At 43.6% G+C, this 19,262-nt stretch overlaps 5 protein-coding genes across 6 annotated transcripts in view; 2 read left to right on the plus strand and 3 right to left on the minus strand.

Moving 5' to 3' along the window:
- The window catches only part of LOC108625731 (lysoplasmalogenase-like protein TMEM86A), a 6,020-nt gene extending 1,315 nt beyond the window's left edge, over window positions 1-4,705 (plus strand). The window contains exons 2-6 of one of the 2 annotated variants that reach the window (XM_018025963.2): window positions 1,144-1,307; window positions 2,257-2,450; window positions 2,528-2,643; window positions 3,064-3,174; window positions 3,250-4,705. In XM_018025963.2, the coding sequence (XP_017881452.1) occupies window positions 1,144-1,307; window positions 2,257-2,450; window positions 2,528-2,643; window positions 3,064-3,174; window positions 3,250-3,378 (714 nt within the window). In that variant the 3' untranslated portion in view covers window positions 3,379-4,705. Of the gene's footprint in view, window positions 1-1,143; window positions 1,308-2,256; window positions 2,451-2,527; window positions 2,850-3,063; window positions 3,175-3,249 lie in introns of those variants that run through there. The other variant, XR_003389288.1, reaches the window with a different exon arrangement.
- LOC108625730 (intraflagellar transport protein 81 homolog) lies at window positions 4,529-8,113 on the minus strand. Its single transcript, XM_018025962.2, has 12 exons — window positions 7,598-8,113; window positions 7,399-7,544; window positions 7,110-7,338; window positions 6,989-7,048; window positions 6,762-6,914; window positions 6,425-6,703; window positions 6,042-6,359; window positions 5,831-5,981; window positions 5,626-5,774; window positions 5,480-5,560; window positions 5,243-5,406; window positions 4,529-5,177 (listed from the first exon to the last, which is right to left on the minus strand). The coding sequence occupies exons 1-12, from the start codon at window positions 7,700-7,702 to the stop codon at window positions 5,081-5,083; spliced, it is 1,932 nt and encodes a 643-aa protein (XP_017881451.1). The 5' UTR covers window positions 7,703-8,113; the 3' UTR covers window positions 4,529-5,080.
- Window positions 8,114-9,250: 1,137 nt separating this feature from the next.
- Window positions 9,251-11,521, minus strand: LOC108625732 (dynein light chain 2, cytoplasmic). Its single transcript, XM_018025964.2, has 3 exons — window positions 11,341-11,521; window positions 10,622-10,739; window positions 9,251-10,456 (listed from the first exon to the last, which is right to left on the minus strand). Exons 2-3 carry the CDS (start codon window positions 10,727-10,729, stop codon window positions 10,295-10,297), a joined length of 270 nt encoding a protein of 89 aa, XP_017881453.1. The 5' UTR covers window positions 10,730-10,739; window positions 11,341-11,521; the 3' UTR covers window positions 9,251-10,294.
- A 910-nt stretch (window positions 11,522-12,431) lies between these two features.
- Window positions 12,432-15,111, plus strand: cathD (cathepsin D). The gene is made up of 7 exons (XM_018026024.2): window positions 12,432-12,681; window positions 12,863-13,113; window positions 13,537-13,655; window positions 13,920-14,119; window positions 14,198-14,320; window positions 14,380-14,623; window positions 14,713-15,111. The coding sequence occupies exons 1-7, from the start codon at window positions 12,620-12,622 to the stop codon at window positions 14,872-14,874; spliced, it is 1,161 nt and encodes a 386-aa protein (XP_017881513.1). The 5' UTR covers window positions 12,432-12,619; the 3' UTR covers window positions 14,875-15,111.
- A 5-nt stretch (window positions 15,112-15,116) lies between these two features.
- Coq3 (ubiquinone biosynthesis protein COQ3, mitochondrial) lies at window positions 15,117-16,540 on the minus strand. The gene is made up of 4 exons (XM_018026025.2): window positions 16,296-16,540; window positions 15,725-16,217; window positions 15,461-15,641; window positions 15,117-15,387 (listed from the first exon to the last, which is right to left on the minus strand). Exons 1-4 carry the CDS (start codon window positions 16,355-16,357, stop codon window positions 15,263-15,265), a joined length of 861 nt encoding a protein of 286 aa, XP_017881514.1. The 5' UTR covers window positions 16,358-16,540; the 3' UTR covers window positions 15,117-15,262.
- Window positions 16,541-19,262: the final 2,722 nt, after the last annotated feature.

Consider the following 19,262-nt stretch of genomic DNA (forward strand, 5'->3'; position numbering starts at 1 on the left):
ATTTTATTGATGTTGACAAAATCCGACCATTCCACCGTCGAAACGGCGAACTTTTGGCAAAAAATTTCGTTTTTTGCCAATAACTCCTAAACCGTTGGATCTATGGAAAAATTGCATAGGACCTTTCTTGTAGAGGACGACGAGATCTACAATTTCAGTGTAAAAACTTTTCGCTAGCATCAATAGTTTACGAGTAATTGGCAAAAAACTGTTTTTTCGTTTTTCGTCAATAACTCGTAAACTATTGACGCTAGCGAAAAGTTTTTATACAGAAATTGTAGATCTCGTCGTCCTCTACAAGAAAGGTCCTATGCAATTTTTCCATAGATCCAACGGTTTAGGAGTTATTGGCAAAAAACGAAATTTTTTGCCAAAAGTTCGCCGTTTCGACGGTGGAATGGTCGGATTTTGTCAACATCAATAAAATGGCAAATAATCATATGTAACTTGTTAAATACTCGAATTAGAAGAAAAATACATAAAATCTTTCTTGTAGGGGACGTCAGTACCTTTTCCTAAGGTACATAAACTTTTGGGATTGACTATAGAGCCAATACATCCTTAATCGTCTCTTTAATCGTACGATGCCGTACGCGTGTGCCCGTATCGATTCACCGAGGTAAAAGACACGGCTACTATTCGGAATGCAACCGTCTCTAACATCGTGTGATACCTTTAAGTTGCAACTTGGTCAGTTTTGATTATTTGCACAGGACGCAAATTATTTACGTGCATTCCGCGTGCAAGCCCGTCGCTTATCTTCGATAGATTTTCAGCCAAGACAAATGTTATGATTGTACATTGGATACGGAACAATGATTAACAAATAATCGCTCTCCTTTTGTTTCTACACTCGACGATGATAAGTATTGTCCTCGATCTGTTCTTATCTGTCGCATTCGTTTATTTTTCCCTTGTCATTATCGAGTCTCCTCTCATTGTAGATGTTCTAGAAATCTGAGCCCGAATTAACTGATGCGCATTTAAGCACGTTCACGCACCTGGTTTACCGAGACCCCGTGCATCTCGATTGAACGATAATGATGATTTGATGATAAAACGATCGACGCAATCGTCTCGGTGAAACAGGTAGCGGCGAGTCGTCGCGTTTACGATTCCAATTTGATGTTTTCTCTGTTCCAGTTAAAAAGCGTCGGCCCAAAGCTAGTCCCATTCTTTAAAAGCGTTTCCGTGTACTTTATATTACTGGCCGAGCAGCCGTCCCTGCTGACGGCCTGCTTCAAGTGTTTGCCAATTATAAGTCTTATCGTCTTTGTTCTCCTACATGGAATTAGTTTGTCGCAGGAGTAAGTGCAACGAATAAGAAAACAAAAAAATAATGCATGCATGCGTCGATCCTTTTTTCCACGAGCACAAGCCCGTCTGCCCGGCCCCCCTTCGTTGCGCAATTTCCAATTAACGCTTGGAATCAATGGAGACCCTTGGTCTTTGAACGATCGTGCAATTTATTGCAAAATCACGTTGTCAGACGTAAACGATTTCACGGCGATCGATCTCGCTTACGTCTGCCGTTTTTTCTTAACTATGGATTGAATTATTGATACGTCGAGTTCAGAGAATGACACCGTTGGCATGAAATGAGGAAACGTTTAGCGGAGCGGAAGCGGAAGAAGCGAGTTAATCGAGCCTATGTTAGATCGCATTTCCGTGGCTACGTGTAACATTAAATATAGGTGCTAGCCGTTTATGCATTATAACTACTACCTCTCGCTTAAACGCTTACTTTCAGGTCGCTTTTTTTTACTCCTAAACGATAAAAACGCACAATTCAACCGCCCAGCCAATTTGTTTAATTTCTCTCTGTCTATCTATCTCTCTTAACAATCTCCGCATTCCACAGATGTTTTTCCACGCGCAAAATTCTCGTTGTCACAAAGAAGAGGATCGATTCGAATTGCGAGGCGGAATTTTCAATGTCCTCTGCCCGGGCGGCGGATTGATCTTGTTAAAGTATCTGAGAAATATGTACGGTAATACGAGAACGCCGGTATCTCGCAATGCTTTTCTAATATCGAAACGAAAATGACTGAAAAATTAATAAGAACCGGTTGATCGAAATATGTTGCGACCGAAAAAGTCACCTGAAAATGTAAGTGTAAGCCTTACCTATAGTACCGTTCGTTCACCGCTTCTGTCGACTGCTCGATCATTCAGCCGAATGTTGTTCTTGTTCTTGCTTCTAGAATCCGTAGAGAGACGATACCGGTAGCGATTGATCGTGTTATAATTTTCCAGGTATGCCTTCTCCAGGCGAATATTAACCGGATTAATATTCAGCTGCATAGGGGACGCGTTGTTGGTTTGGCCCAGTTGTTTCACGCCGGGGATGTGCATGTTCGCCATCGCTCAGATCATGTACATCAGCGCATTCGGTTTCATACCGCTTAACATAATCCTAGGTACAATCCTGTACGCTATGTGTTCGCTAGGTAAGTCGACGTCTCCTTTCCGACCGACGGATCGAACCGTGTAATAATTATCGATCCTTAAAACCGTATCATTCCAGTCATATACGCTCTGATGCCTGGCCTGAATGGGGTTCTCGTGATCGGTGTACCGATCTACACCGTGCTACTCACCACCATGGCGTGGAGGGCAATATCCAGAGTACAATTTTACAAAGTAAAAGATATTAACGACAGCGATTTCCTGTTTACACGGTGTTTTCCAATTTCACGGGTCATCCGATCGCCACTTTGTCTGGTGTACAAAGTAGCGTGCCATAGAGTTAGGAATAGATGAATCGTGCCGCGGTGTTTATTCCGGTATGCGGTAACGCGATCCAGTGATCCGATCAAAAGGGAAACCGGAGCCCGGAATGGGAACGGGTAGGAGTCGACCTGCACCTTGACCAGATGCGACACGTGCACACACGCGTGGTCATTAAAGTTTATCTTCAAGGCTATTGACTATTTTCGTCATTATCGACGATTCGTGCCGTAAAGATTGGTCGTTAGACGAAATTGGAAACCATTATACTAAACGATTCTTCGAAAACTCGTCGTCGATACCGTTACCTAACGATTGACACTTTCTTGGCAGGAGGTATGGACGTGGACTAAATTATGCAGCTGCATCGGCAGTATATGTTTCCTCGTGTCCGATACTCTGCTCGGGTTCCATTATTTTCATACTCCGTTACCTTATTCTCAGGTACGATGATCTTCCTCCCGAAAACGTACACGCCACCCCCTGCTCTCGAAACTTATGTGTGTTGATCTTTCACAGGTTTCGATAATGTTAACGTACTACGCGGCTCAACTGGGGATCGCTCTGAGCGCAGTTGGTTCCAAAACTGGCAGCAATAGCAATAGTGACGTTAAAAGCGACAACGATGCAGCCCTGGCCAAGGGTTGAGGAGGCTCCTCTCTGTTTCTCAGATTGTACATATTATTACTCGAAGGATACTGCTCAAAGCAACGAGAGGGAACGGAAGTATCGTAGGATCGTTTATTGGACGTTTAGTTCGTACGTATAATAATAATAATATCGTTACGTTCCGAGTTATTTTGAGCAGTACATTAAATCGATGACCACTCATAGACACATTCGTGTAGCATACTTGTTGTCGAGTTAATCGGAATTTTTGGTGATAGTAAAAGGAGAAACCGTAAAGTCGCGAACACTGCCACTTTCCTAAGGCAAGAATTTTTACCTGATCATTCGGTTTTATCGGACGGCTCGATTTATTGCATTTAAGACCCGATGGACGTCAAGCGTGTTCGTACATCGTGAACCGTTAGAACGTAATTATTTTCTTTTCACCCTGATCACGGTACGACTGTGGCATGCTCAATGTATTTGTTTATTTCAACGAGCACGAGACGGAGACAAATGATTTCAGTATTTTCTACAAGTTACTCAAACGCGGGACGAATGTTTCCCGAAGTGTCGCGATACACGTTCCGAACAAAAACGCATTTCTTCTTTAAGCGCAGCAGCGATTTCAACCGTTAAATATCTCATAGATAGACGATAAATGTTAGTCAAAACGTGTACAGGTAGAACAGTGTAAGTTATAGAGACTCTAGCCGTTTCGCGTTTTCTTAACTCAACTTCGTTTTGCAGTTGCATTTACTCTGATACTACTAGATGATAGATCAGACAATAGCGTTGCATTTATCCTACATATTTACGATAGATATCGAAGCGAACGTTCACTTGGACAATTACGATATTACTTTCTCGACGATAACTACTTTTTCCAAGTGTCCCGAGGGTCTTTTTCCCCTCGAGAAATATATTTTCTATCTTGGAAATTGACTCGTAGACGACACGGCGTCATTAAAGAGCAGATCTCGATGACATATCAATTAATGTTAATGATCGAACACACCACGTTTGAACTGTATTGCGCGTACGTCGATCAGAGCTGAATACAAATGAACGGAGACGATTGATCAAAGATAAAAGTATATCGGACCGTGGCATGAACGTAACGAGCCGACGGCTGCGATTCAGTCGTCGTCCGATTCAGCTCTCTATCCTCGAACAGATTGTAAAAACATGCTATTCAATCTATTTTATTACAAGAGCGTATACAAGTGTAGCATAATACGGACTCGTGAGTCGTGAAATACATTTAAGAATCCATGATGTATTTCTGGTATGAAACACTCGTAGAAATGTGATACTATACTGTACGTATACTACTATAGATATAGAATACACTCTCTGGATATTCCGAGTCGGCATTCAGAGTCGTTACTTAAATTCAAGATCGCCTTAAGCATTTGGTCAAGTTTTCTGCAGAAGACAGGGACTAGAAACATAGGCTAGACAGGGATAGCAAATGCTCGAGACGATCTTAAGAATAAACAACGACTCTGAATACCGGCCCTGTCTGTAAGTTAATAAAAGGCCCCGTAAAGCTGACATTCAAACACTTAAAAAGAAGAAGAGCAGCGTATTTTTTTTGTGAACAATTTTAATTGGAACTTTAAATTAAAACTGGATTCAGCGTGTATGTATATTTAAATTGTATTTTTTACGCTGTCGAAGTTTGAAAATAAAAATTCCTTTGACTCAAACTCGTTTCGTATCTACCTGTTCCCAATTTCTACTGCAACACCAACGTTTCCGCTCCTCCCTGTCGCACGACGATCCCGTTCGACTGTTTGCTCTCCTCGGCGCATTTTATTTTACATTTGAACACTCTGAAACGATACTTCGATATGCCATCTCGTTCGAACGCGATATGTGACGATGAATTTTTACTCACGTCAACAGGTCGTTCCACATCTGTGTTTGCTTTTCATTTACACCGATGGTCTCTTTCAATCGTTCTTTCTCCGTCGTCAGTTCCTTTATCGTTGTCTCCTCTGCCTGTATAGCGGAATTCAACTCCTCCTTTATCCTCTTACCGGGATCAGAGATCGTCGGATCCTGCGTAACGTTCTCAATTAATTTTCACGAGCAGCGAATCTATCGAACGGTAAGCGTAGCGAGCGTAACGAACCTCCGTATCGCGTTTTATTCTCTCTTCCGTGGTCTTCATTTTGGTAATAAGCTTCTCCAATCTCTCCTTCTCCTCCGCGTCCTTCCAGTGCATTAAACAATTAAAATTATGACGATTGACACGAGTGGAAGAAACTGGTCGACTACCTTGGCTATTTTCGCTCTTCTACTCTCCAGTTCGGACTGCAGATCGTTGATCGACAAGTTCATACTCGATTCTACTTCGCCTCTGGCCTTTCTCGCTGTCTGCTGCCGTTGCTCGAATTCACGATACTTTTCCCTCAACGCTTGCAGTTCTACCGCGTTGTTACAATGACTCAACGTTCGTTCCAACTAAAATTACAAAACGTACCGTTTACCATAGGGACCAGTCTTGCTCTGAAGCCGGACACATCTCGAGACAGCTGTAGATTCATCGAAGACGCGTTGTCCTCCGTAAAGTCATCCGAAGTATTCTTCTTCACCGTTTCGAATCTTTCCTTCGCTTGGTTGTACTGGTTGTACTAACGAGACGGTCGAACATCAACGAGTGTAAACGAAGTAGCGATTCGATTAATATTTACTTGATTCTCCAAGATCGCTGCCGTCCGATGCAACACGCTGTTCTCCGCGTTCAGCCACGCCAACTCTGATTTACAGTGTTTGTAAAGCGTTCCCCTGGTCTTCAATCGATTTATATATTTCTTCAACTCCTCGCCTCTGGGGATAACGTCTTCGACTACTAACTTGGACGACTCGCGCTTCTCTTCCAGTTTCGTTTCCAATTCGCGCAACGAGCTCTCGATCTTCTCGAGTTTCTCCAACACATTTCGTTTGATATTCGCGACCGCGGCTGCTTGTTGACGGAAGGGTTCGATCTTGTCGATGTTGCTCTTCGATATCTGAATTAAACTCCGTTGATCACTACCGAATCGGACGAATTAAATGGCAGAAAAATCTTTTTCACCTTCAGCTCCACTAAACCCTGGATCTCCTTGGCTATCGCATCCAATTTATTTCTCAGACTCGTTATTTGGTCCGGACCCAAATACGCGTACTGTTTCACCGCGTTCAGAGCCTTCATGCGATTCTTCTTCGCGTGTATCTCCGCTGGCAGCTTCTCGTTCGTGACGATGGTCTGTACGGTGATCGTCTCGGACAAACGTTGCAGCAACGTCTGAGCCGTGACTTCGTTCTCGTCTTTCTTCAACGTTTGCAATTCCCTTTCCAATCGTTGCAAGTTCGCCTAGAATTGAATACCGCTTTTAAGCCAATGTTCTCGCGAGCACCGGCGCGGCACGTACTTGCAGCCTCGATATTATCTCCTTCTCTTGTTCCTCTTGCAACGCGAGATCACGCTCCTTGTCCTTCTCGATCCGAAACGCGTGGGCAGCGTCCAACAGGTGAATCCCTGCCTCCGCTTTCGTTCGCATTTTTTCGATGCGCACGGCCACCGCCTAAATCGTAATCGAACGTATAAAGCGAAAAATCTGTAGGACACTCGCTGGTATAATTAACACGCGCCTCTTACTTCTTTCTCCTTTTCCATGGTTTTGATATCCGCGGTCAACTCGCTGGCATTCTCAGACGTCTGAGGAAAAGTTTCTTCTTTCAGATTAAACGCGAACGCGGTGTATCGCACTTGCTTTTACCTTCCACCCTAACTCCCTCTCCTTGTGCACCGTTTTGAATCGATCGATCAGACCCGTGTACTGTTCGTACAAAGCGGAGACCTCCGGATCGCTCAAATACTCGCCGGGAACGTCCATCTTCACCAGGAATCGGGACAGGTAGGCTCTCTTCTTGACCGTCTCCACGTTAGACAGTAGCCAGATCAAGATGGGATGAACGGTCTCGGGATCTCCTCGAATCAATCCCTGCCTGAAGGTGATGTAGGAAAATCATTTGAGAGTAATCGTCGACGAACGGGCTAGATCTTGCCTGAAGGTCGACGGATCGCTCTGCGGCGGATAATTGAGGACGCGAAGAACGGATAGGATATGAACGGACATCTCCTCGGGTGTTTCGTTCCTGACATCGACGTCGACGTTTTCACCTTGTATCCTGATCAGCACTTCCCGCAGCACCTGCAACGGAACTTGTATGACGGTCTCCTCCTCGAAGCGCAGCCGATCCTTACTTGAAGCAGTTCCTCGGGGCTCAGGGAATTGAAATAGATCGCGTTGTAATTTCGATTCAACAACTTGTTCACTTCCGCGACGATGAACTTGGTGTTCTCCCTCATGATGAAACTTCTCTTCTCGGTCGACGGGTCAAGTTTGAACGGAGCCAAGTAGCGTTCTCGCGCGTGTTGTCGCGACGCGTCGCCCTGGCAACGAAATCGTACACCTGGGTATATCTCCCACCTTGAAAATGTGAGGAAACTCCACGAGGAACGAACAAGAATTTGCTCGGTGCCGCTGCGTTGACTTTTCGCTCCGAAATTGGTCGCTAATTAAATCTGGCACGCGATCCGCTATCGGCATCCGAAAAGGTCATTTAATTTTCAACTCGATGTAACTGTTGGACGCAGCTTCCGTGCGCGTGCATAAATATCGATTTTGCGGCCAATTTGTACGCCGGCTGGCTTAATAGACGCAACGCATTAATTATGATGATTACCGGGGCACCGTGCGTAGCGATGTACGCGTAACCGAACTACGCGAACACGTTCGCATACGGCCCGGAAGAAACGTTAGTTCGGTAGAGATCGATGAATAATAAAGCAGATGGGAGAGTTTCGAGTGTGGTTTTAAGAATCATTATCGGCTTTATTAAAAAGAAACTTATATCAGACACAAGATGATAATTAGCAGACAACCACAGAGATCGCGTTGCCCCCATCGCCTTTTTTTTTAAATATATTCTCAAACATAACGTACGACTTTTCTCTCTCATCGTATAAAACTGCAAGTCTTTCCTTATTCTTTTGTTCAATAAATAATTGCGCAATTTCGATATGAAAGAACTCGCAATCGGTTCGCTTTTGGTTTAATATAACGCATACGCATATGTACTCGTGATCTCCTGGTAATTTACGGTTTTATTAGCAATGTATGTACGTGTGCTTCGTGTATAGATAGACTGATCCGAGTATCTGAACACAGTTTCTGCCCGATGCTATATTTTTAATCTGAATCTTTTTTTCATTTAACAAACGTCGACACCGAAACGACGCCGTCGGCTCTCCCTCTTATAGACTCTTCTTTGCGGACTGGGCTATAATCGATTTATCATCTATTTGCTTATGTGCGTTAACAGGTAAGAAGAGTGTGTACAGCTAGATAATAGGTTGATCGGCTCGATCGAAAGAATATTTCGCTGGACAGTTTAGCTGGAGCAACAATCGGAAACGTAATAATTAATTTCTGCGCTTCACTGCCGGCGCTTCTTTGCCTGTTTTCACCGCCAAACTCATCATACACATAACGTAACGTGTCACCGCAAAGAATGGCTCGTGAAGTCTTTCATAAAAAAGAATCATGCAAGCTATATATACCTGTGACGATATTTTAATAGTCAGTCTAAAATTTGAACAATGTAGCAACGTTTCAATTATCAAATACTGCATGAAAAATCGTTTAAAGATTGCACTATATATAAATAGTTAATATATATGTATATAATCTATATTTTATCATATATATATATACTCATATACATATAAGTACCGTAATATTGGGTGGTATTGGATGCTGAGGACAGAGAAATTTAAATAGGTCTCGATGCCTATCTTTCTTCTTGTCGTCAAGTCGAAAAGAACAGAGAAGGAAAGAAAAACAAAGAGAACAAATGAATTTCTCTAAGTGTATTTTGCCTTAAAAATTAGTTTCGTGTGCACGGTTATTTAAAAAGAAAAAGTTTCATGACAATGACTCGACTTGGATATTATGCAACATCTTACTTAGCAGCGAGTGAATTTAAAGTTGAAATTCACGATCAAACATTTTACGCGCGCACGTACGTCTGTCCGTGTCTCTCTCTCTCTCTCTCTCTCTCTCTCTCTCTCTCTCTCTCTCTCGCTTTCGCTCTCGCGCGTTCTCTCGATCTGTGTGCCGATGATAATAATAACTAAACTTTCCCTCGTCAGCCTTTGATCTTTGAATTTTTCCTCCTAGTCTTACGAACAAATCGGGGTTTGAACCATTTGTTTTTCCAACCACAGCATCACAGAATAAAGGGACGATTTACACAACGTTACATGAAACAATAATTAATGATCGCATAGCAATCAAGGTTTGGCTCTCATTATTGAACGACCATCGGTTACAATTTTCTCGATTCGCAAATAAAAACCGTACATGAAATCTGTATGGACGTTGTTACATTACATACTCTCGGGTGCACTTAGCGTGTTTTGAACACTAAAATTTTATTAATTTAAATTCGCCAGTATTTGAACTCAACCTCGCATTATATATACCTAATATAAAACAAGAACACAACAAACTTCTTTCTGGCATACACGATACATTTCAACATGTAAGATTGTATGTCAATTGATTTCTTTCATATTTTATCCTTCCCGCTTAGTCAATCATCATCCCACCCGCCTTTCCCGTTTCATTCTCTACAGAATTTATCGTCATTACCTTATATATATATATTTATATATATTTCCCGAATAGAAGTAAAACAGCAAAGTCGACAGTACCGATGATTCTTATATACTTTGTTTCTTTTCAATTAGGAATGCGTGTTTCGTTTGAAAAACAAATTTCCATTGTACATATTATTGTAATTTCTCTTACAGACGTGGTGACGTGACTTAAGGTATTTCCATGTAGCGTGTGTGAAGGGAAGAAGAAAGGATGGTGATTACAGAATAGACTCCGATTTAACCGCTCTTGAAGAGAAGGATCGCTACCTGACCCAGGTAAAAATAGATAAAATGTCTGGTTTCGTGTGTCACGTAGCTTCCGAAGTTACGTCCTACGATGCAGTGCCACGTCGGATTGTACTTTTTATCGAACTCTTTCTTAATAAAGGCTGCGATGTCCTAGAATCAACAAGCAAATACGGACGGATTACCGATGAGATCGACGAAATCGATCAACTCGGCCCCGTTTGCCAAAGTTTATTCGAAGCGAGAAAGGAAAGAAGGAAAACAAAAGACCGATTCCGCTGGTCGTACAGAAAACGTGTAGCTGTGTTCCAAATATACCTTCTCAATGTTGTACTTTTCCAAAGCCTGGGTCGCACAGTCGACAGCGTCCTGCTGCATCTCCTCGGACATGTCAGCATTCTTGATAACAGCTTTTCTGTCTGACATTTTCGCGGCTCTAAAACGAAACGGAGGCGATTAGAAAGAAGCGATCGGTGTTGGAATCAATCGGTACCGCGGGCCTGCCGAGCCATCTCTCTCTTCCTCTGTAAGAATCGCGATTAAGATTTGTTCGTGCGTCGGTCTAGAACGATAAAGCGAAGATATTGCGTATCCCTAATCTACGGATCAAAGAACCTGAGACGAGGAATGCGCGCTATTTTGACAGTAGCGAAGACGTCATGTGCCGGCATGGCAATCCATCGGACCGCGGCTACGAAGCCGGGGATGCCAGAGGATGATCAGGTGTGCTTAATTAAGCGCGATGCAAATACTCGCGCAGAGGAAGAAGACAGGCGGCCGCGGTGGAGAAACGCGGGAGGACAATGTTTTGTCGATACGCGATGCGTACACGAGAATAATAATAATCGCGTTCGCACGTTATCACAGTAACCCGGGGCTCCCGGTGTTAAAACGGCGCCCGTTTGAAATTAGAAACCGCCGCGATGAGAAACGGGATACGATTCGGGTAATCGTTGTACCGATTTTGACATAAGAGCCCGATTTCCCGGTCGAAAACGAAAAAATTCTGTTTCCCATCGTTCTAAAGAGCGACATACCTTTTCGTTCAACGCTCTCACCGACAGATGCACAGGGGAACGATCGTTATATTCTGGTCCGGGAATTATGTGTACTTATGTTTTTTCTATGAACTGATTTACACAAAAATTTTAGCTCGCTCAAGCCGCCAGCGACTTTTCCTCGATCGAGTTCAAGACTGAAGTGCCCGTGCTGTGATCCTGCCCACTGATTGGCTCGCGATTAGGGTCTTCTATCAGGGGCTTCTATCAACCCAGGATGCCTTGCTACTAGCAACCCGCGTAAACACAAATTCGAGAAATCGATAGCGAATCTTTCCAGAGAGCTTCGCTCGCTCCGATCCTCTTTTATCTCCAAACCTGCGAATCCTCATCTGTTCTTTATGTTCTACCATTTCGAATTCAGGATCGGAAACGTTCTACGATCGTGTAATCGTGTTCCCCGGTTTCTATACCGCGAAGGCGCAAACTATGACGCGATGATACAGGCTTTCGAAAAGTATCGACAAAGAGATGCCTGGCACGCGAAGATCCTATTATATATCTGTATCGTCGCAAGGTCGAATCACGAATAATTTTTAAATCAGTTTCGATAATGACATGCCAGATTTCGATCGTGTGCAAATATACAAAACGGACATGAAACATCTGCTGCATGCACTTGCCTATGCATGCATCAACCCTAAACGTTCTTCGATAAGTCTCTGTACATATAAAAGTGATTTAATCACATTTCGCTTCGCCGATTCTTTTTTCGAGCTCAAATGATTTTTTCGAACCGAACGATCACGACGCAACGTGTTCTTTGCACAAGCGTAGTTGTGTACACACTGGTACACACGTATGCATAGAATTGAGTGTTGAAACAGCTGACTGTAACGGTATGGTAACAGTAACGTAACAATTTCGATCCTCTCCGAACGGTGATCTCGGACCGCTTGTACAAATCAGTGACGTCAAATATTTATCGTAAATTAATCGTTTCTTTTTCATTAAACAGTAAAGTTCCATACACTTCGAACGTTAATTAAAATATTTTATATCGAGCACCGAGATAAGCATCGAGATTTGTAATTAATGATTACGCGTATGTCGTCCAATATGCGCGTGCGCAGTGAGTCTCGATGCCACTTGAGAATCCTTTATTAATGAGAGTTTCTGACCGAGCTGTGTCAGTCAAGTCAGCTTTGTGGGCGACAGCCGTTTAGACCGAAGTACATCCGAAAGAAAGAACTTTCTTCCGCGAATCGACGTAATCGATAGTCAGCTAAAGTTTCCTGCATCGACGAGAAACTTGAAGATGTTCCGTGCCGCTGTGTGCCTTTGCGCCTTCCTGGCGCTGGCCAACGCCGATGTCCACAGGTATCACGCAATTTTACTGTATTGTCAAAATTCCAAGAGAGAAACGTTTCGTTTCGTTCTCTATATGACATTTCCGATTCGTAGAAACCGTGAAGCGCCAGTAGCTATTGTCGTTCGCGGAAATACAATGGCACCCTTTGTGTTGCCACTACAATTCATTACTCTTCTTTTTTTTTGCAAGGATTTCGCTGCACAAGATAGACAGCGTTAGGAAACAATTTAAGGAGTACAACACTGACTTCTATCAGACCAGAGTCACCCAATTCGGAAGCGAACCTCAGCCAGAACCTCTGTCTAACTACCTCGATGCTCAGTACTACGGTGTTATTAGCATTGGAACTCCCCCACAGGAGTTCAAAGTGATCTTTGATACTGGATCTTCGAACCTGTGGGTTCCGTCTAAAAAATGCCACTTGACCAACATCGCTTGCAGTGAGTAGATTCCTAATACGATCTACATTTATCTATGCACAGTATTTACGTCTATTATCAATTTCCATAATTTGTTTGACCCTAGTCGGATGATAAGGTATTAACACAGATAAAGATAAACAGCTTGTGAACCGACAATTTCAATTCTAAATGCATTCTACAAATAACTTATCTTTTTGAACTGTGAGATTGCAGATAAAGTTTGAGTACGTGTAGTTGATCAGTGTTTCAAGTGTCGATATCAAGATTAATTAATTAATTAATAGTGAAACAGGTGATCATCGAAATGTTTGATAATCTACTGAGTACATCACGATTAATTTAAATTAAAAAGTGTTTCGCGTGATCGGTTGATAATTTATCTGTGTATAAACGATCACTTGACATGTTTTCATTTACATTACGGTCTTATGTATTCCACAGAGCTGCATCACAAATACGATAGTACCAAGTCGTCTACGTACAAAAAGAACGGCACTGATTTTTCGATCAAGTATGGCTCTGGAAGCTTGTCTGGCTATCTGTCTACCGATACCGTCGACGTGAGTATTCCTATAATTGCATAAATCGTTTTCCCCACGATTTCCTACGTCTCCTCAGATATTCCTCTCTCTCTCGACGAGTGTAATGAAGATAAAGACTACTGCGTCTCGCGTAATCTCATTTTTCATTTCGCTCTTTACATCGACCAGTTTTCTCGAAGAATATTCATATCGATATTCCGATCGTATGCACGTTTTTTCTCGGTATTTAAAGAAGAAAGACAATGTTTGAGCAATGAACGTATGTATACGTATGTTTCACAGGTCGCTGGACTGAAAGTAGCCGATCAGACTTTCGCTGAAGCTATGAACGAACCCGGACTGGCCTTCCTTGCCGCTAAATTCGACGGTATCATGGGAATGGCTTACTCTAGAATCTCTGTCGACGGTGTTACACCCGTCTTCTACAACATGGTCAAACAGGGTCTGGTACCCCAGCCTGTGTTCAGTTTCTACTTGAACAGGTACCGCGAAGTCATTTAAAACGATCGGAGATCGCGGAACAGGGAACGGGTAAAAACTGTTTAAATTTCATGTTTCAGGGACCCCGATGCGGAGCTCGGTGGAGAAATGCTCCTCGGTGGCTCCGATCCGAACCATTACGAAGGTGAATTGACCTATGTTCCGGTAGACAAGAAGGGATACTGGCAATTCAAAGTCGACAGGTATTGATCTACATAAATGATTCGACGATTCGTTTCTTAATGTAATAAATCCATTTTAGCATGAAAATTGGTGACAACGTGCAAGTCTGCAAGAACGGATGCGAAGCTATCGCTGACACGGGAACTTCCTTGATCGCTGGACCCGTCGACGAAGTCAAGGAGATCAACGCCGCGATCGGAGCTACCGAGGTCGTAGCTGGAGAAGCTATGATCGACTGCAATTCCATTCCCAACTTGCCCACAATCAATCTCGTGGTCGGTGGCAAATCTTTCCCTCTCACGGGCGAAGATTACGTCTTGAAGGTAAGACGATTTATCTCTCTTGATCTTACCCACGGACGATGAACATGTTCGACGAAATTAATCAACGACGCGTTCTCTCTTCGTCGCAGGTCAAACAGTTCGGAAAGACGATGTGCCTGAGCGGATTTATGGGAATGGACATCCCTCCACCGAACGGTCCGCTATGGATTTTGGGAGACGTGTTTATCGGTCGCTACTACACCGAGTTCGACATGGGCAACAACCGTGTCGGTTTTGCCAAGGCTAAATAAGCTAAAGCTATTTCTTTACCCTTTGTTTTAATCTAACGTTATGTTTGTACGTCTTTTGTAATTTTTTCGATAATATTTTCCTTTCCTGTCATTTGTTGATGCAACGTGACTCATACTACCTAGATAAAACCGTGACCGTCAAGCCGTAACGAACATAAATGTAAAAATATGTAAATTAGTTTCTTATAAGATACATACTACGAAGACGAGCAATACATTTTTCGTGTTATACACGTGTATAATTACTTTTTCATGACCTGTTCAAGTTCTCCATCCTTTATTGGTAACAATCAATAAAAATGTGTATTTTAAGTTACAACGATACAAACGTCATATCATTGTGCAATTATACTATGAAATAAATTCATAAAAAAAGTAATACTCGTATTTACTTCTGTTCTTTCCTCTTTACAGCATGGAGGCCATAATTGATCTGTGTCGAATTCATCCAGAAACATTCGTTCTTTAAAGGATTGTAACCTATACCGTGAATCAACTGTGTTTTACAACCGTCTGTAAACAAAATCATCCTCCCATTAATGTTTATTCATCCCCGTAACGTGATTCGTATATAGGGGTACTTTACGCTTTTCTAACAGGGACTGCATCTCAGCAGGAGTGATGAATTTATTCCAATCATGAGTACCCTTTGGTATGAGTTTAAAAATATGTTCAGCCGCGATGATGCCAGCGATCCAAGAGTTCAGGGTTTTGTTAAACGTTGTAACAAATATCGAGCCACCAGGCTTCAACGTGTCTATGCAACTCTGTAAAATGAAAGCGTGATCGTTCCTTAGCTACGTCCCCTGTATCGCGTTCACTCATTCCTCCTTCAAACCAACTGTTTTACCTTGAAAAACAAATCCTTGTCGTTCACATGCTCTATGATCTCCGAAGCCACGACTGCATTGAATGCTTCTCTGTTATTCACAGAGAAGTCTTCAATGGCAGTTTGAACGTAATTTAGCTTTCCATCCAAATTTGAATCCTGTGAAGCATGCTCTTTCGCGGTGGCTATCAATTCCGAGGATGCATCGATCCCAGTTACGTCGGCCCCTATCCTGGCCAGAGGCTCCGAGAACAGTCCTCCTCCGCATCCGACATCCAATACCTTTATTCCTTCCAAAGGGTAACAAGGATTTTCAGCCTGAACTCCAGTGTTCGCTAAACCGTCTCTGACGAATTGTACCCTCAGCGGATTTAACGAGTGCAAAACACGTAATTCGCCGTTTACGTCCCACCATTTGTCGCACAATTTCGAGTGATGAGTCACGGATACGAGATCGATCGTTGATTTTCTGTCCAGACTAGATTTCGTTAATTGACCGGTCTGCTCCGATAACCTAAAATCACGAACCAAGATTCCCTCTTCGTGACAACGAAAGACCATACGACACGAAATTTGAAGGTAAACGAGTTACCGGTTTTGAAATTTAGGACCGGTGGCTATAGATCTGGCCGATAATAATTTGACGACTTTCATGATTTATGCTTGATGGAGATGATCGACCGTGGTTAGAGAATTTTCGAAATATAGGATGTATTCGGTGTCACGAGAAAACAAACGATACCTATCCTACAGGCTGTAGCGATCAGGCGTTTGACACATCAAAATAAAAACAATTTTAACCTACGTCTGGATAAATAGTTACTGATGTAATTTTATTTTGAAATTGAATGTAAAGGGAATGTGAAAATACAGGAACGGTGTAACTTATAAAAATAATAAACGTTATTCGTTCATTGTATCATTTACTTATTATTTAATCAATTATTAGGTTAATTAACATTTTAGAACGTTTTAATTATAATGATTTTGGTGTGGGGGCTGTGTGCAGGGCAGCAGGACTCTCTGGTATCGTCTTATGCGTGGTACGCATGCACATGGCGAGAGCCGTTATGATCTGACTCCGGATTCCAAAACCCTTTGCTCCCATATAATAAAATTTACTGAACCGTTATGATGAGGCAGGTATGGAGCTCTACCTCCAAGAAATGATAAACGCTGATTAACGATTGCACAGGATCGTTTATTCTGATGGCGAAAAGGCCCGCGTACAATGTCTGTATAAAATGGCGAACCTCGTGGTCGCTTACAAGTACGATCGCCACGCGTGGCTAGAAATTTTGAGCTCGATACAAAAGATATCGATTCGCTTCGATTCGTCGTTTAATCACTATTCGTAATAGTAATCCGCGAGGGCGGATGCGCGTCGGATATCAACGATTGATTCGGATACGGCGGAACGCGGCTTAGGTAAGACGTGTATTTGTAACGCGAACGTGCGTTCTCGATGATGCGTTAACGAGGACTGTTAACCGTTGAGGAGTTTGAACGGCTAAGGAAGAAGCCTACATTGGTTTAACGCAAGGGCGTAAAACTCCCTAGATATGTTGGCGCAGTGACGCCACATTGGGGTTGCTCGTGGCGCCATCTAGCGTTCACGGCTGCGAACCCGTTTTTCTCTCTGGTGCAGCAATATTGGAGCCAAGAATTTTCGCTTTTAACAAGAAATTTCGTTTTTCCTCAATAACTCCTAAACCCTTGCAGATACGCGAAAAGTGCATAGGACCTTTCTTGTAGATCAGATCGTCCTCTACAAGAAAGGCACCCTAACGACCCCCCTACGTCCATCCGTTCGGGAGTTATTGAGGAAAAACGAAAATTGCAGAAATATTGCCGTACATATTGGAGTCAAACATGTTCGCAGCCGTGAACGCTAGATGGCGCCGCGAGCAACCCCAATGTGGCGTCACTGCGCCAACATATCTAGGGAGTTTTACGCCCTTGCGTTAAACCAATGTAGGCTTCTTCCTTAGCCGTTCAAACTCCTCAACGGTTAACAGTCCTCGTTAACGCATCATCGAGAACGCACGTTCGCGTTACAAATACACGTCTTACCTAAGCCGCGTTCCGCCGTATCCGAATCAATCGTTGATATCCGACGCGCATCCGCCCTCGCGGATTACTATTACGAATAGTGATTAAACGACGAATCGAAGCGAATCGATATCTTTTGTATCGAGCTCAAAATTTCTAGCCACGCGTGGCGATCGTACTTGTAAGCGACCACGAGGTTCGCCATTTTATACAGACATTGTACGCGGGCCTTTTCGCCATCAGAATAAACGATCCTGTGCAATCGTTAATCAGCGTTTATCATTTCTTGGAGGTAGAGCTCCATACCTGCCTCATCATAACGGTTCAGTAAATTTTATTATATGGGAGCAAAGGGTTTTGGAATCCGGAGTCAGATCATAACGGCTCTCGCCATGTGCATGCGTACCACGCATAAGACGATACCAGAGAGTCCTGCTGCCCTGCACACAGCCCCCACATAAATTGGTGACCCCGACGTGATCGGTTAGCTAATTACCGAGTAGATTCAGTGACCGTGAAAAACACGTGGCTAGCGTCCGAACTGAAATTCCGTCCAACGTCGGCCATCCAAACAAAGTGCACGTGGCGTGTTGTACTCGTGCAAATTACTTTGTGCGCGTGTTGTGCAGTGCGCGCATTATCGTTATCGAGACATTCTAATGCCGGTAACGCGTAATCAAGCGCGACTCGAAAACGTTGACCCTCAATCGCCGGATTGTTCAGATCCAGGCATCGCGATGACGGAACCTTCCGGTAATTCCCCAGCGCTCGCGCAGCGTTCCGTTAAGTGTACGTTTCCAACGTTCATCAAGGACGACCCGGAATTATGGCTCAGACAAGTGGAGCTATATTTCGTCCAGAACAATAAAACGACGGACGAGGACAAGTTCGGTGCGGTGTGCGTGAACATTAACGGTGACGCACTCGTGGCTGTGCGTGACATCGTGCTTGCTCCCCCGGAGCAGAGTAAGTACGAGGCCGTTAAACGACGCATTCTCGAAACTTTTGGCGAGTCGCAGGAGGCTAAGCTGCGGCGACTGTTACGAACGCACGAGATGGGCACCGAAAAGCCGTCGGCATATTTGTGTAAGTTGCGCGCGGTTACGAACGCATCTCCAAACGATTCCGTGCTAAGGTCGTTGTTCCTTGAACAATTGCCACCCAAAGTGCGACCGATACTGGCTGTTAGCGACGCAGTCGATTTACAAACGCTCGCGTTGTATGCGGATCGCATCTACGAACAATTTAATGTGCTCGGGAGTTCCGCGTCATCGCCGGGAGTGAGTGCGGTCGCGAGCGCATCGAGTCCGACGCCGACCATTAGCTCGAGTGCTAGTTCGGGTTATTCAGATCCGTTGTTAGAAATTTGCGGTCGCTTACGCAGACTCGAGGCTGAGATTCGTAACTTGAAAGACGCTGGTGCGCGAAGTGACAGTTTCCGCCGTCGACATAGATCGCAAGAACGCAATCGCGGTCGATCTAAATCTCGCGACGGGTTGTGCTACAT

Source organism: Ceratina calcarata, unplaced genomic scaffold (genome assembly GCF_001652005.2).
Source record: "Ceratina calcarata isolate Rehan_Ccalc_2016 unplaced genomic scaffold, ASM165200v1 scaffold369.2, whole genome shotgun sequence".
NCBI lineage: Eukaryota > Metazoa > Arthropoda > Insecta > Hymenoptera > Apidae > Ceratina > Ceratina calcarata.